Source organism: Mustela nivalis (genome assembly GCF_964662115.1).
Source record: "Mustela nivalis genome assembly, chromosome: X".
In the NCBI taxonomy this organism is placed as follows: domain Eukaryota; kingdom Metazoa; phylum Chordata; class Mammalia; order Carnivora; family Mustelidae; genus Mustela; species Mustela nivalis.
Window position 1 is genome coordinate 470,402 of NC_139040.1, and position 16,900 is coordinate 487,301.

General features: G+C 40.7%; 1 protein-coding gene across 1 annotated transcript; it reads left to right on the top strand.

Annotated features, from left to right (window-relative positions):
• The first annotated feature begins 11,135 nt into the window (after positions 1-11,135).
• On the top strand, positions 11,136-15,005 carry RAB39B (RAB39B, member RAS oncogene family). Its single transcript, XM_082716677.1, has 2 exons — positions 11,136-11,621; positions 14,319-15,005. The coding sequence occupies exons 1-2, from the start codon at positions 11,407-11,409 to the stop codon at positions 14,743-14,745; spliced, it is 642 nt and encodes a 213-aa protein (XP_082572803.1). The 5' UTR covers positions 11,136-11,406; the 3' UTR covers positions 14,746-15,005.
• Positions 15,006-16,900: the final 1,895 nt, after the last annotated feature.

Below are 16,900 nucleotides of genomic sequence, written 5' to 3' on the forward strand. Positions count from 1 at the left end.
ATAATTATATGAAAATTAAAAGTTTCAAAGAAGCATAACTACAGCTTCTGGTCCCAAATGGTGACATAAGAACACATTGAGTTCACCTCTTCTGCAGAACACACCAAATGGTGCATTTTATAGAGCAACTCCTCATGAAAAACTGACAGCTGACCGAATAGCTTCAGCAGAACGAAAGATAGAGACCACACAGAGAACAGCAAGAGATGGAGACACAGTAACAAAGGGAAACTGCCCCCTGCCCTGAGACTGTGAACTGCAGCAGGGAGAGATAGTATTGAGGGACCAGGAGCAGATTTCTCCACTGTGGGAAAAATTTTTAAAAAGCCATGGTTTAAAAGGGCAACTAGACTATAAAGGAACCAGCAAATGGTGAGGGAGCTGTTGGAACTTCCTCTGAGTTAGAGGTGTTGGTCAGCTCCACAGTTTACATTCCCTTCCACCTTTAAAGCACAGGCCAGTTCACAGACTGGGCACCCTAACTGGCCTGCTGCCTCAGTGAGCCCCAGACCCTAGCCCACACCAGCCCCAACCATCCACAAAAGCAACCCCAGCATAGCACACACCAGAACACCCTGGGTCACTACTCACTCACAGGCCTAGCCATTTCACCAAGGCAACACAGACACAAAGCACCCTGGAACACTCCAGGCCCACAGCACTTTGGCTCCAGATGACTTGCTAAGGGCACTCCTGGTACACAGCATTCTGGGGCATTCCAGCTCACTTTCCACTCTAACCACACACTTGACATTCCCTGCACAGAGCACCCATCTCATGCCCATCAGAGTGCCCCCTATGCTAAGCACCCTGAGACACCCTAGCTTGTACCCACTTCAGCTCTGGCCATCCCACCACAGCAACCCCAGTATCCGCAGTATCCGCAGCCCATGCCAGCTCCAGATAGCCATCCAGATTCACCAGACACACACAGCTTACACAGGGGATGGCCATACATAAAACCTTTCCTTCAAATTTAGGAAATGTCATTGTTCTGACCAATTCATAGAAATAAACACAGAAAGTCAGGCAAAATGAGGAGACAAAGGAATAGGCTCCAAATGAAAGAACAAGACAAAACCTGAGGAAAAGAACTTAATGAAATGGCAGTATCAAATCTACCTAATAGAGTTCAAAGTAATGGTCATAAAGATGCTCACAGGACTGGAGAGAAGAGTGGATGACCTCAGTGAAAATATCAACAAAGAACCAGAAAATATAAGAAAGACCCAATCAGAGTTGAAGAATTCAGTAACCTGAATGAAAAATACGCTACAGGTAATCAACAGTACGTTATAAGATGCAGAGGAACAGTTCAGTGATCTGGAAGATGGGGTAATCACACCCAAGCTGAACAGTAAAGCGAAAACAGAATTTTATTTTTTTATTTTTAAAAGATTTTATTTTTATTATTTATTTGAGAGAAAGAGAGTGAGTGAGAGAGGAAGCTTGAGCAAGAGGGGCAGAGGGAAAAGCAGACTCCCCGCCGAGCAAGGAGCCTGACACAGGGTTTGATTCCAGGACCCTGGGATCATGACCTAAGCCAAAGGCAAACGCACGCTTATTGACTGAGCCACCCAGGTACCCCAAGAAAAGAGAAATTTTAAAAACTATGGTAAGTTAAGGGATCTTAACTTAGACAAAGTTAAGCAAGCAAATATTCACATTATAGGGGTCTACTCCTAACTAGTAGAAGCATGAAAAGCATACCAAACAAATCCCAAATGGGAATCTACTACATCCCTGACCAGGACTCCTCAAGGGTCTCTATGTTATCAAAAACCAAGAAACTTAGAGAAGCAGTCACAGACTAGAGGAGGCTAAGGAGACATGATGACAAAATGTAATGTGGTATCCTAGATGGGGTACTGGAAAAGGAAAAGGAAATTAAGGAAAATTAGTGAAATTTGAATAGAGTATGGAGTATAGTTATTAGTGATGTACCAATGTTGTTTCCTTAGTTTTTATTTTATTTTTTAAAAGATTTTATTTATTTATTTATTTGAGAGAAAGTGAAAAAGAGAGAGCGTGAGAAGGAGAGGGTCAGTGGAAGAAGCAGACTCCCTGAGGAGCTGGAAGCCCGATGTGGGAATTGATCCTGGAACTCAGGGATCATGAGCTGAGCTGAAGGCAGTTGCCCTACCAACTGAGCCACCCAGGAACCCTTTAGTTTTTATTTTAATTCCAGTATAACTAACATACAGTGTTATATGAGCTTCAGGTTACAATATAATGATTCAAATATTGTATATATTGGGGTGCTCGGGTGGCTCAGTGGGTTAAAGCCTCTGCCTTCCACTCAGGTCATGATCTCAGGGTCCTGGTATCGAGCCCCACATTGGGCTCTCTGCTCAGCAGGGAGCCTGCTTCCCCCTCTCTCTCTGTTTGCCTCTCTGCCTACTTGTGATCTATGTCAAATAAATAAATAAATAAATAAATAAATAAATAAATAAATAAAATCTTTTTTAAAAATTGTATATCTTACACAGCGCTTGCCAATATAAGTGTACTCTTAATTCCCTTCACCTGTTTCACCCATCCCCCCACCCACCTCCCCTCTGGCAACCACCAGTTTGTTCTCTGTAGTTGAGACTGGGTTTTTGTTTGTCTCTCTTTTCTTTGTTTTGTTTCTTAAATTTCACACATGAGTGGAATCATATGGTATTTGTCTTCCTCTGACTGATTTCACTAGGATTATACTCTGCAGCTCCATCCATGTCATCGTAAATGGCAAGATCTCATCCTTTATTATGGCTGAGTAATTTCCATTATATATACATAAACATACACATACATATACACACATCACATCTTCTTTATCCATTCCTCTATCAATGGACACTTAGGTCATTTCCATATCTTGGCTGTTGTAAATGTTGCAATAAACATAAGGGTGCATATATCTTTCAAATTACTGTTTTCATTTTCTTTGGGTAAATACCCAGTAGCAAATTACCAGATCATATTGTAGTTCTGTTTTTATTTTTTTTGAGAAACCTCCACAATGTTTTTCATAGCAGCTATACCACTTTGCATTCCCACCAACAATGCACAAGAGTTTTTTTTTCTCCACATTCTTGCCAACACTTCTTACTTCTTGTGTTTTGAATTTCAGCCATTCTGACGGAATTTCCAAAGACCTCACATAGCCAAATCAACCTTGAAAAAGAAAAGAAAAGCTGGAGGCATCCCAATTCTGGACTTTAAGTTATATTGCAAAGCTTTAGTGATCAAAACATTATGGTACTGGCACAAAAGTAGCCACATAGATCAATAGAATAGAATAGAATAGAAAACCCAGAAATGAACCCCCAACTATATGGTCAATCTTCAACAGAGCAGGAAAGAGTATCCAGTGAGAAAAGACAGTCTCTTCAACAAATGGTGTTAGGAAAACTGGATAGAAACATGCACAAGATAAAACGTGGAACACTACATCAAAAACTAATAATGTACTGTATGGTAACTAACATAACACAATAAAAAAATAAAAATACTTCAGAGGAAAAAAAAAGAAACATGCAAAAGAATGAAACTAGACTACTTTCTTATACCGTAGATAAAAATAAGTTAAAATGGATTAAAGGCCTAAATGGAGGCAGGAATCCATCAAAATCTTAACAGAGAACACAGGCAGTAACCTCTTTGACATCAACCATAGCAACTTCTTTCTAGATATGTTTCCTGAGGCAAGGAAAACAAAAGCAAAAATGAACTATTGGGAGTATATCAAGATAAAAAAGCTTCTACATGGCAAATAAAACAATCAACAAAACTAAAAGGCAGGATTTGGAATGGGAAAAGATATATGCAAATGACATCTCTGATAAAGTTAGTATCCAAAATAAAGAACTTATAAAGCTGAACACCCAAAAAACAAATAATCCAGTTTAAAGATGGGCAGTAGACATGAGCAGACATGAGGAATAGAGGAATAAAAAATCCCATAAAATATATAGAAAAGGAAAAATTAAATTAAATGACATATGCAAATCCAAGTATTTCACTGATTACAATAACAAAATCTAATAAAAAAACAAAGATTGTGATAGTGGGTTTTTAAAAATGATACAACTATATATACAGTAAAAATGTTTAGTATCGCACAATACAAACTGATTGAAAGTAAAAAAAATACGGCAAAAGATATATCATGCAAACAGCAACTACAAAAAAGCTGAAGTGTCTATGTTAGCATCACACAAAATAGACTTCCAAAGAAAAAAAAGGGGTACTGGAGATAAACAGGAATATTTCATAATGATAAAAGTGCCAATCCATTATGAAGTATAGTGATTACAAATATATAAGCATCCAACAACCAAACTCCAAAATACATGGGGCAAAAACTGATGAATTAAAGCAAGAAATATTTCTACAATGATAGTTGAAGACTTTACATCCCACTGCCAATAATAGCTAGCCCACTCTACAGAAGATCAAGAAAAAAATAGAAGACTTGGACAACAGTAAAAACAAGTAGACTTAAGACACATACATAGAACAATACACCCAAAAGCAGAATATACATTTTGCTCAAGTGCACATGAAGTATTGTCCAGAATAAACCCATATGGTATGCCATAAAAAAGAAATCAAAATAAAAATCAGAATATACTTTAAGATAAATGAAAATAAAGACACAAGATACCAAAAGTTATGAGATGCAGATAAAGCAGTGTCCAGAGGGAAATCTATAGCAGTAAATGCCTCTGTTAAGAAAAAAAAGAAGATCTCATATCTATAACCTAACCTTACACCTTAAGAAACTGGAAAAAAAATGAGTAAACTAAAAGTAAATCAAGGAGAAGGAAGGAAATACTAAAAATTATAGCAGAGATCAATGAAATGGAAGTAAATTAAAACAGAATCAATGAAAGAAAAGTTAGTTCTTTGAAAAGATGAAGGAAATTGACAAAACTTTAGCTATATTGACCAAGAAAAAGAGAGAGAGAGAAGACTCAAATTACTAGAATCATAAATGAAAGAGGAGACATTACTACTGACCTTACAAAATTTAGAAGGATCATAAAGTGATACTACAAACAAGTGTATCCCAAGAAATTGGATAACTTAGATGAAATGGAAAAATTCCTACCAAGATACAAACTACTGAAGCTGGCTCAAGAAACAGTGGCCAGGGCATGAGCCAGCTGGTCCTGAGAAGGAATTGTAGGGGGAGGATGCAGCTGAGTGGTGGGGCCTTTCTGGGCTGCACTGTCACAAGCCACAAGCAACACTGCTGGTACAAGTTGAGAATACACACCTAATATCTGAGATTTAGTACAAATATATGTAAAACATCTCATTCATAATTTTATAGTGCTTATATATTGGGTAGCTGATTATAAAATTGATTATAGTTTTGAATATAATTGATGAAATAAAATATACACTTTAAATTTTAAAAAGACGAAGAAAGAGACAACCTGAGTAGACATATAACAAGTGAAGAGATTGAGTTAGTAATCAAAATGCTACCCACAAAATAAACCCCAGGCCCAACTGGCTTGAAGTTTAGCAAACATTTAAAAAGAATTAAAACCAATTCTTCACAAATTCTTCCGAATAGCAGAAGAGGAAGGAACACTTCTGAACTCGTGTTATGAGGCTAAAACCAGATGAGGACACCACAATAAAAAATATTTAAAAATACCTCTTCGACCTCAGCCGCAGCAACATCTTCCTAGGAACATCACCAAAGGCAAGGGAAGCAAGGGCAAAAATGAACTATTGGGATTTCATCAAGATCAAAAGCTTTTGCACAGCAAAGGAAACAGTTAACAAAATCAAAAGACAACTGACAGAATGGGAGAAGATATTTGCAAACGACATATCAGATAAAGGACTAGTGTCCAAAATCTATAAAGAACTTAGCAAACTCAACACCCAAAGAACAAATAATCCAATCAAGAAATGGGCCGAGGACATGAACAGACATTTCTGCAAAGAAGACATCCAGATGGCCAACAGACACATGAAAAAGTGCTCCACATCACTCGGCATCAGGGAAATACAAATCAAAACCACAATGCGATATCACCTCACACCAGTCAGAATGGCTAAAATTAACAAGTCAGGAAATGGCAGATGCTGGCGAGGATGCGGAGAAAGGGGAACCCTCCTCCACTGTTGGTGGGAATGCAAGCTGGTGCAGCCACTCTGGAAAACAGCATGGAGGTTCCTCAAAATGTTGAAAATAGAACTGCCCTATGACCCACCAATTGCACTACTGGGTATTTACCCTAAAGATACACACGTAGTGATCCAAAGGGGCACATGCACCCGAATGTTTCTAGCAGCAATGTCCACAATAGCCAAACTATGGAAAGAACCTAGATGTCCATCCACAGATGAATGGATCAAGAAGATGTGGTATATATACACAATGGAACTCTACACAGCCATCAAAAGAAATGAAATCTTGCCATTTGCAACAACATGGATGGAACTAGAGCGAATCATGCTTAGCGAAATAAGTCAAGCAGAGAAAGACAACTATCATATGATCTCCCTGATATGAGGAAGTGGTGATGCAACATGGGGGCTTAAGTGGGTAGGAGAAGAATCAATGAAACAGGATGGAATTGGGAGGGAGACAAACCATAAGTGACTCTTAATCTCACAAAACAAACTGAGGGTTGCTGGGGGGAGGGGGGTTGGGAGAAAGGGGGTGGGGTTATGGACATTGGGGAGGGTATGTGCTTTGGTGAGTGCTGTGAAGTGTGTAAACCTGGTGATTCACAGACCTGTACCCCTGGGGATAAAAATATATGTTTATAAAAAATAAAAAATTTAAAAAATATATTAAAAAAACCCTACAGATCAAATAGTATGAAGCTGGATACAGAAATCTTCAACAAAATAATAGCAAATTAAATCTAAAAACATATTTTAAAAATTATACACCATTTGGGGTACCTGGGTGGCTCAGTGGGTTAAAGCCTCTGCCTTCGGCTCAGGTCATGATCTCGGGGTCCTGGGATTAAGCCCCGTATTGGGCTCTCCACTCAGCAAGGAGCCTGCTTCTCCCTCTCTCTCTGCCTGCCCCTCTGCCTACTTGTGATCTCTCTCTCGGTCAGATAAAGAAATAAAATCTTTGAAAAAATTATACACCACAATCAAGCAGGATTTATACAAGGAAAGCAAGGTTAACTCAACATCCAAAAATCAATTAATTAATGTAGTACATAATATCAATAGACCACAAAACCAGGGGCCTGGGTGGCTCACTTGGTTAAAGCCTCTGCTTTCAGCTCAGGTCGTGGTCCCAGGGTCCTGGGATCGAGCCCCGCATCAGGCTCTCTGCTTGGCGGGGAGCCTGCTTCTCCCTCTCTCTGCCTGCCTCTCTGCCCACTTGTGATCTCTCTCTGTCAAATAAATAAATAAAATCTTTAAAAAAAAAAAAAGACCACAAAACCAAAAAGCATATGATCATCTCATGATCACATGATCAGTTGCAGACAAACTATTTGACCAAATCATATGGAATACCCTAAAAAATACCACTGGGACTAGTAAACGAGTTTGGCAGGATTGGAAATTATAAAATCAATTAAAAATCTATTGTATTTGCGGGAGGAGGGAGGAGAAGGGGCCGATGCGATGGCTAGTCTTTACTGTAAGGAAGAAACTTCACAGGACATTTTGAGTAAGTTAGGGTAAAGGCTTAGTGGGCCAACTGGTGGGGCACCAGCTTGTAATGGGTTCCAAAGCTAGGGTATCACTGGATCTTGCCTTTGTCCAGCCAGAAAAAGATGAAGGCAACATCTTTGTCCTCTTCAAAGATGCAGCCCACTATCTGCTTGTTGGTGATAGACGGGACTAAATTAGGGTCTTCTTTGGTGCCTGAAGTTGCCTGTGGGGCTAGCATGCCCCTTCCCCTTCATGAGTCATCATGACCTCCCTCTCCAGCCCGGTTGCCTGCCCGTCTCAGTAGGAACACTACATGCAGATGCCATAGATGCCATTGGGACTGTGGGCCCTGAGGTCATGCATGGCCAGCACACCAATTCCATGAAGTAAACTTGAAGCCATCACATCCACCACAAACAGCCTTTGTTGTATTTTTATGCACTTGCAATGAACAATCTGAAAATAAAATTAAGAAAACAACTCCATTCACAATAGCATCAAAAAGAATAAAATACTTAGAAATAACTTAACCAAAGAAGTGTAGGACTTGCAAACTGAAGACTAAAAAACATTGTTAAAAGAAATTTTAAAAGACCTAAATATGTGGGAAAATACCCGATGTTCAAGCATTAGGAGACTTAATTTAATTTAATTTTGTTAAGATGAATATACTCTTCAAAATGATCTATAAATTTAATAAAATCTCAATCAATATCTCAGCTGCCTTATTTGAAGAAACTGACAAGTTGATCTTAAAATTCATAGAATTAAAGGAGGCCTCAAATAACCAAAACAATCTTGGAAAAGAACACAGGACAAGGACTCATACTTCCCAATTTCAAAACTGCTAACAAAGCTACAATTATCAAGACAATGTGTTACTGGCATAAGGCTACACATATAAACCAATGGAATAAAATTGAGAGTCCAGAAATAAACCCATAGTCTATGGCCAGTTGATTTTCAACAAGGGTGCCAAAATCATTCAATGGGGAAAGAATGACCTCTCCCAACAAATGGTGCTTGGACAACTGGATACCCATATGCAAAAGAATTAAGTTGGATCCCTACCTCACAACATATTTGAAAATTAACTCGAAATAGAGCATAGCCCTAAATATATGAGTTAAAACTATGAAAATCTTTTAAGAAAGTCTAGGAATGAATCTTCACGACCTTGGATTTGGCAAAGTACTCTAAGGCATAACACCAGAAGCATGAGCAACAAAAGGGGGGAAAGGTAATTTCTATTTCATCAAAATTTAAAACTCTGTGCTTCAATGGGCACCCTCAAGAAAGTGCAAAAAGGGAACACAGAATGGGAGAGATATTTACAAATCATGTATGTGATAAAGGACCTGTACCTAGAATATAGATAAAGAACTCTTACAATTCATCAATAAAAAGACAAATAACCCAGTTTAAAAGTGGGGAAAGGATCTGAATCTACATTTCTTCAAGGAAGATACACAAATGGTCAATAAGGATGTAACAATATACACACTGTCATTAGTCTTCAGGGAAATGCAAATCTAAATCACAATGAGCTATACCACTTCACACCCACTCCTCGGATGTCTAAAATTAAAAAGTCAGAAGACAACCAGTGTTGAAGAAGATACAGAGAAATAAGAGCCATCATACTTTGCAGTCTCTATGGAACAGTCTGGCATTTCCTCAAAGCATTAAACATACAGTCACCACCGAAGTCAGGAATTCCACTCCTAGATTTAAAGCTAAAAGAATTCAAAACATGTGTTCAAACAAATATTTGTAGACAAAATGATCATAGCAGCATTATTTATAATGGCCCCAATGTGGAAACAACCCAAATTTCCATCCATAGATAAATGGATTAATAAAATGGTACTTCCACACAATGGAATACTACTCGGTCATAAAACTGAATGTGAATGAACTTTTAAAACATTATGGTAAGTGAAAAAAGCCAGTTATAAAGCTAGAAAGTGTCTCTGTGAAAAGAAGCCACATATTTTATAATTCCCTTTATATGAAATGTCCGGAATAAGGAAATCTATAGAGACAGAAAGTAGATTAGCTGTTTCCTAGGGCTAGGAGGAAAGGATGATAGGAGGTGATGGGCCAAAAGGTAGGGGTCTGTTTTGGGGATGATGAAAATATTTTAAAATTGAGTATGGTGATGGTTGCACAAGTCCATGACTATACCAAAAACCATTGACTTATGCACTTCAAATGAGTGAATAGTATGGAATGTGAATTATATATCAATAAAACTGTTTTTTGAAGATTTTATTTATTTATTTGAGAGAGAGCACAAGAGGGGGCAGAGGCAGCGGGAAAGGAAGAAAACTCCATGCCAAGCAGGGGCTGTGACCAGGGCTCAATCACAGGATCATGGGATCATGACCTGAGCCGAAGGGAGACGTTTCACCAACTGAGACACACAGGAGCCCAATGTTTTTTAATTGTGTAATGCAATGATAAGGAATTACATTTTTCAAAAAAAAGAAGAGGAAGAGGGGCACCTGGGTGGCTCAGTGGGTTGAACCTCTGCCTTCGGCTCAGGTCATGATCTCAGGGTCCTGGGATCGAGCCCCACATTGGGCTCTCTGCTCAGCGGGGAGCCTGCATCCTCCTATGTCTCTGCCTGCCTCTCTGCCTACTTGTGATTTCTGCCAAATAAATAAATAAAATCTTAAAAAAAAAGAAGAAGAAGAAGAAGAACAGGCAAAAGTTTTGAAGAGGTTATTCTCAGAAGAGGAAATGCAAATGGTCAATACTTGAGAAATGGTATTGACCTCATTAGTAGTCAGGAAAATGTAAAACAAAGTAATGAACGCCTTATTTAACTACATCAGAGTGGCAAGAATTCAGAAAGAATATAACATGACGCTTGAATAAAAATTGTGAAGAAATCGCCTTTTCACATATTGCCAAGTAGAATTTATATCACTAAATATTTTTACAAGGTATTGTGCCCAAATTCATTACATTTAAAATGCTCATCCTCTTTGACTTCTCCGTCCCTTTTGGAAGACTCTATCTCACCAAAATAACGTATGTGTGACTATAGTTAGAATCATTATTGTAGCATTGTCATTGCAAAAGGAAAGTGGGCTGGAAATGGAGGATATTTATGATTCTTTATTAATTGCAAAAAGCAAACACTAAAGTAATGGTCCAATTCTATTCAATTTTTGTGACACCAAATAGCAATACATTTTTATGTGTATGTATATTTGCTTGGCAATACACGTAAAAGAATATATCCCAAGCTGTTAATATCTTAATAAGGATGGATCTACTTTTTTGTGTACATTTTTGGATTGTTTTGCTAGTTTGAATGAAAAGGTATTCCTTTTGCTAGTTGGCGATAGAGAAAAAAGTTAATTGAGAAGGGGCGGTGGGTGGAGAAATTAGAAAGGAAAGGAAGGCGCTGGGTTCCCTCCCCACCGACCCCCGCGGCTGTTTCTGTGTGCGCTCCTTTTACAGACAGTGTGGCAGCCCCGGCAGTCGCGTCTACGCGCGGGATTACAGTAACTCGGTTGTCAGTGATGAGTCAGAGTGCGTGGTGCTGATGCTGCTGCCATTTCATCACCTCTGCGAGCGCAGCATCCATTCCTTCGCTCTCCCCGCGCCGGGGCCTACCTCGCCTCGGGCTCCCAGGCTAGCGATGTGCTCGCGGCCGATCTAGATCCGGACCAAGCCACGCTCTCCGAGGCCTCGGCTGGGCGCCCCTCTCACCGCCCACGGCCGGCCCGGGCCGAGGAGACCTGCTGAGCCCCGGCCATGGAGGCCATCTGGCTATACCAGTTCCGGCTCATTGTCATCGGGGATTCCACGGTGGGCAAGTCCTGTCTGATCCGCCGCTTCACCGAGGGCCGCTTTGCCCAGGTTTCGGACCCCACCGTGGGGGTGGATTTTTTCTCCCGTCTGGTGGAGATCGAGCCAGGAAAACGCATCAAGCTCCAGATCTGGGATACCGCGGGTCAAGAGAGGTTCAGGTGGGGAGCGCAGCCGGGCCGCGAGCAGTGGGAGGGTCTACTCGGCTTTGCACAACCCTTGGGGAGAGAGGACTTCCTGGTCCTGCTGTCGGCCCCCGTAGGGACGATCCCAAGGGTCTGGGGATTTCTGCTCAAGCCCACCTTCAGCTAGCCGGGAGTTCAGTGCCGGGAAAGAAACACCCTGGCAGGGAGGGCCAGTCAATAATACGTATTGCTTGCACCACAATTCCACCGATCTGCCCCTTGGTGGCTAATAAACTAGCTGGAATTTATCAATCTCAGTCCTTATGCTACATTACTTTCAAAACTGTTTCCAGGTCATCTTTACAAAACTGACAGGCATAGACAGATGATATACACAGATAGATAGCTACTTATAGACATAGAGACAGATATAGAGATATAGAGATAATCGTAATTATATGAAATAGATACGGATTATTGATTCCTTCTTGCAACCGGCACACATTCGGAAATCATCCACTACATGCCAGGCACTGGGCTTGTTTCTGGGGAAACAGCCTGAGGAAACACACAACAGGATGCCTTGTAAACAAAACAGACAAGAGCCCTTCCCTTTTAGAACTTCTGTGCTGGCATAGTGGAAGGAAATACATAAACAGTAATTATACAAAAGACTGTGTGGTTCATATTCAGATGCCCACACCCTACTACAACGCTAAGCATATAATGAGTAGTCAATGAACAGGTATAATTTTCTCCTACAACCCTTTGTTTTCCCTTGTACTATGCATCATGTGTAATTATATGTCGGAACATACAGAAAGCTGCCTGGAGAGGATTACCCAAGCCAAGACAGGAAAAGCCCAGGGACAGGAAACAGCATGTGTAAAGACAAGTGACAGAGCAGCGTACACAGAAAACTTGGAGAGATCAAGTTGAGCTAATGTCGCATATGGCAGCAGGAATTAGGTCAAAAGGACTCAATCGCCTTTATTCATTTTCAAATATGTCTGTCATTATTTATTCATTTATCTATTGAACACTAATTGAGCATAGAAAATACTGGTTAGGTAGTTGAAGAAGAGTAGAAAGAAGAGTTTACTACAAACTTGGCCCCACCCACCCCACCCCCAACTTCTGCAAACAACACTGTGGCACATACCCTTGCACAGGATCAACTCTGAATTCGTGATTGCATTTCTTGTATTAGAAGTGAAGAAAGGGTTTTTATATGTTGACAGGAATCTCTGTCTCTATGGTCAGCCTTTTCATATCCACTGCTTATTATTTATTGGGTGATATTGACTTGAAAGAGTTTTTTAATAGATTATTACCCTTTTCTGTCATGTATGTTGTAAAATATTTTCCTGGTTTGTCATTTGTCTTTGAACTTCAAGAAAAGTTTTTGATGAATGGGAATTTTAATTTTTAGGTAGCCTTATATTGTGTTTGGAAAGGGCTTTTTTCCTTTCTAAATACTTACAAACCACTAATATAATAATGTCTTTAAGAGTTTTGATAGGGATCTACAGCTTGTTGACTGTTTTCCTGAACCAAGTTAGTCACAAATCAAAACCTTTGTTCACATTGAATTTTCTGATTACACCTGCCATTCTCCATGAACCCTTAAACATAAGAGAATTAGAAATGCTTCCAGTCTCCAGGGCTGATTTGCCTGGTTTTAGAGACTTGAAGTCACTGGTAACGTTCATTCTTACTATCATCTAACTTGGAATCTAATTCCCTGGACAATGCTTGTTCTCTTATCACTGGGCCATTGGTCCTAAGCCTTAAGCTGTTGAGTCCCTCATTGTTTAACTTTTTCATCCAAGGAGACAGAAAACCTAAAAACAGATGTAGATCAAGAAGCACAGTAGTCTAAAACAAGTGATGGTAGAGGCAAATTGTTCAACAATTTAACCCTCCACTAAGCTCTAATATGCTCTAAGCCAAGTACTGTGACTTATGTGCGCTCCTCAAACCAAGAAGTTAAAATATCAGAGGTTTCTTCTGTTTAAGTACAGCAAATGTTTTAGAACCTAAACCTTTAGGTTTTAGAGATACTCCCAGCACACTGCTTTAAATAAGTTCTATCAGTTTAAGGGGAACTTTTTGCTATTTAGGCAGTTCTTCCCAGGGGTAGCTCCTGACTCAGCCTCTCTGAAGTGTGTCAGGAAATGGGGCTGACAGTCACTCTGCTCGACACCACCGCAGACCATTCTGATTTTTCCCCTTTCCACATGGCCTAGAAAATAAAAAACAAAGCATGTTTCTCCTCAGAGAAGAGATGGAGGACCCTGTTAGAGTAAAATAAGAAGTGTTACCTGGGGGAAAATGGAGTATATTGCAATACAGCTATATATACTCATAAACATTTTCTGTCAACTACCATAAATTCATTTCTAATCTTTTTAAATTCTGTTTCAACTACTTCATAATAACCTGTGACTTGGGAATCCCGTGTTGCCAGGGTGGGACAGTAAGCTGTACTTCTACCTGAATTGAGAGAAAATGCCTGGAAGGCCGTGAGCGTTTATTTCTAGAAGATGCTGTCTCTTAGTTTTGCCCAATTGAAAATTCACGGGTTATTCATTACAGAATGGCATTCGCATTCCATTCTTTAAACAAAAGATCACTCTTGCTTAAAGGACTGTGTCAGTGCACTGCGCGAGCTCACGGAAGTACAGGGGTTTGGGCACGGCCTTTATGCTTTACTTCTTTCTTGTGTTTTAGATCCATCACTCGCGCCTACTACAGGAACTCTGTAGGTGGTCTGCTCTTATTTGACATTACCAACCGCAGGTCCTTCCAGAATGTGCATGAGTGGTTAGAAGAGACCAAAGTACACGTTCAGCCCTACCAAATCGTATTTGTCCTGGTAGGTCACAAGTGTGACCTGGATACACAGAGGCAAGTGACTCGCCACGAGGCAGAGAAACTGGCTGCTGCATACGGCATGAAGTACATTGAGACGTCAGCCCGAGACGCCATTAACGTGGAGAAAGCCTTCACAGACCTGACAAGAGACATATATGAGCTGGTTAAACGGGGGGATATTACAATCCAGGAGGGATGGGAAGGGGTGAAGAGTGGATTTGTACCAAACGTGGTTCACTCTTCAGAAGAGGTTGTCAAATCAGAGCGGAGATGCCTGTGCTAGTCAGCTGTCTGGGTCCCGAAACGTGCTCTCCCACCTGAACTGCAAAGCGATCCCAACGAAGAGAATCCCTGCGTCACCGACTGGACTCGACCTCCATGTTACATACCAAGTGAGCCTCCTCCTCAAGGGGCGTCTGACTGGCCGTGGGTGGGTGGATATGACTGAGGGGCTGCTCCGTGTGCCCTTTGCGAACCGCGTGTCGAGGGGCTGAGGTCCGGGGAAACTTTTCCAGAAAAATACACCCTCAGACAGGAGAACTATCTCTTGGTGTTTCCGCTCATTCATAGGTCACAAACATAAAGAAATATGTAAAGGGGGGAAAGGATCCCACTGGAAACCATTAGAACTAAAACGACTGTGAGATCAACGTGATCAGTGAGAATCCCTACACCGGTGTGCGCCCTGGGTTTGGCTAGAAGGTACCAATTGGCTTCTAAACAGCTCGTCTGTAGAACGAGGGGCACAGAGCGGCTATTCACTAAGACCCTTTTAAGGCCTGTTGTTCTAGTAAAATCAGTGTGGCTCTGAGAAGGGAGGCCGTTATACATACTGTTCCTACCACACTCCAGAAAGCGCACCCCCGTGTGACGGAATAGATGACCGTGTACGTAGAAGAAAGAAACACTGTAATCCCTCTGTCCCCTCGTCCCAGGCCTGGAGTTCACCCGCCCGCCTCTCCAGGGGCCGAGCAGCTGTGTACAGGGGCGGCCTGTGAAAGGAGCCCTGAGGCAAACGTTTGCTAATCACCCGTGTACTGAGACCCACACCTCACAGTCCCTTGAATTAGTTACTGATCAGCCCAACAGGCCTGTGAGGTTTTCTTCCCCATTTTACACGAATTTTACACGAGTAAACTAAGAAGCAGGAGATGCACTTGGCTAAGGGGAAGGTCTCCTGACTCCTCGCTTGTTCCTGCTGTCAGATGAACAAACTGTCACTAACTTGTTTACTTTGGAAGAGATATGACTGTAAATAAATGTTCTCTACATGTTAGGGTATGTTTCCTTATTGCTTACGACTCAGCTACAGTCCTGAGGGAACCTGGGGACGGACCGAAACGTAAAGCCAGTTCAGGTCTCACTGACAAGAGGGCTTTAAATGAGAGACTCATTGCACACTCGAAACACATCAAAACTGTGTGGGCTCCAAGTGTTCTTATCACTGAAACACAGTGGACATATTCCTGCAAGGAACCAAATACAGCAGTGGGGAGTGGGCTGGGGATAAAATACTCACCTCACAATGACCTTAGCCGCCTGTTTGCCATATACCTACACTGGGTCCTTGTCTACCCTAGAGTCAGCTCTTACTTCTCAGGTGAACAGACATCCAATGCATCAGGAAACTGAAACGGTTGGCTTAAGCTTCCATGATCTTCTTGAAGAGAAGTCCTGCTTTAAATTATTCTTTGGACTGTCGCCAGTTGAGCTAGGCAAAAGCCATACTTTTCACAGTAAGAAAACAATTCAGAATAGTCATGTTTCTCACATCCATTGTGACAGGAAAGCCTGACAATGGGAAATTGCTTTGACACACAATGTCGAACTTCGGTATGAACGTGACTGAATCTGAATGTCTGGGAATTACTTCAGCCAGAATGAAGCAGCCCAATAACAAAAATTATGGAAACAAACCACCTTGGACCAACCTACAGCATCAACTACAAGTGAACCAACCATCGTCTCTGCGTTCACTTCCCCTGACCAGCTTGGGCGGATTGTGGTTTCAGAAAGCAAATAGAAGAGGGTCAGTGGGACTAATGCAGTTTCATCAACTACTGTAAGAAGATTCCAAAGGCAAGATTATCCAGTAGAATCTGTCAGTTCCAAAAAAAAAAAAAAAAGGATAAAAACAAAACTTCTCTACAGTTTTCTTGTCTAAAATACATTATATGTATACTGTTCTCATTCCTTGCATTTTTTAAGGCAGGTTTAAAGATACTCAGCACAGGATCCAGCAAAGGTGGCTGAGCTTAATTACTTAAACAAGTTCTAGAAATTTTAAAAATCATTTTAGTAGCATTCAGTGCTGTTGTCACTGCAATAAGTGGGTTTTAGAGAATAAGTGTGAAAAAATCAGGTGTTAATACAATACTATGGATAAAGCTTTAGAAGCTATTTTACTACATAGGTCAAAGAAAAGACCAACTAACTTG

Coding starts and splice junctions, on each gene's coding strand:
- RAB39B (XM_082716677.1), top strand. CDS start 11,407: ATGGAGGCCATCTGGCTATACCAGTTCCGGCTCATTGTCATCGGGGAT. Junction 11,622..14,318: donor GCGGGTCAAGAGAGGTTCAG/GTGGGGAGCGCA, acceptor CTTGTGTTTTAG/ATCCATCACTCGCGCCTACT.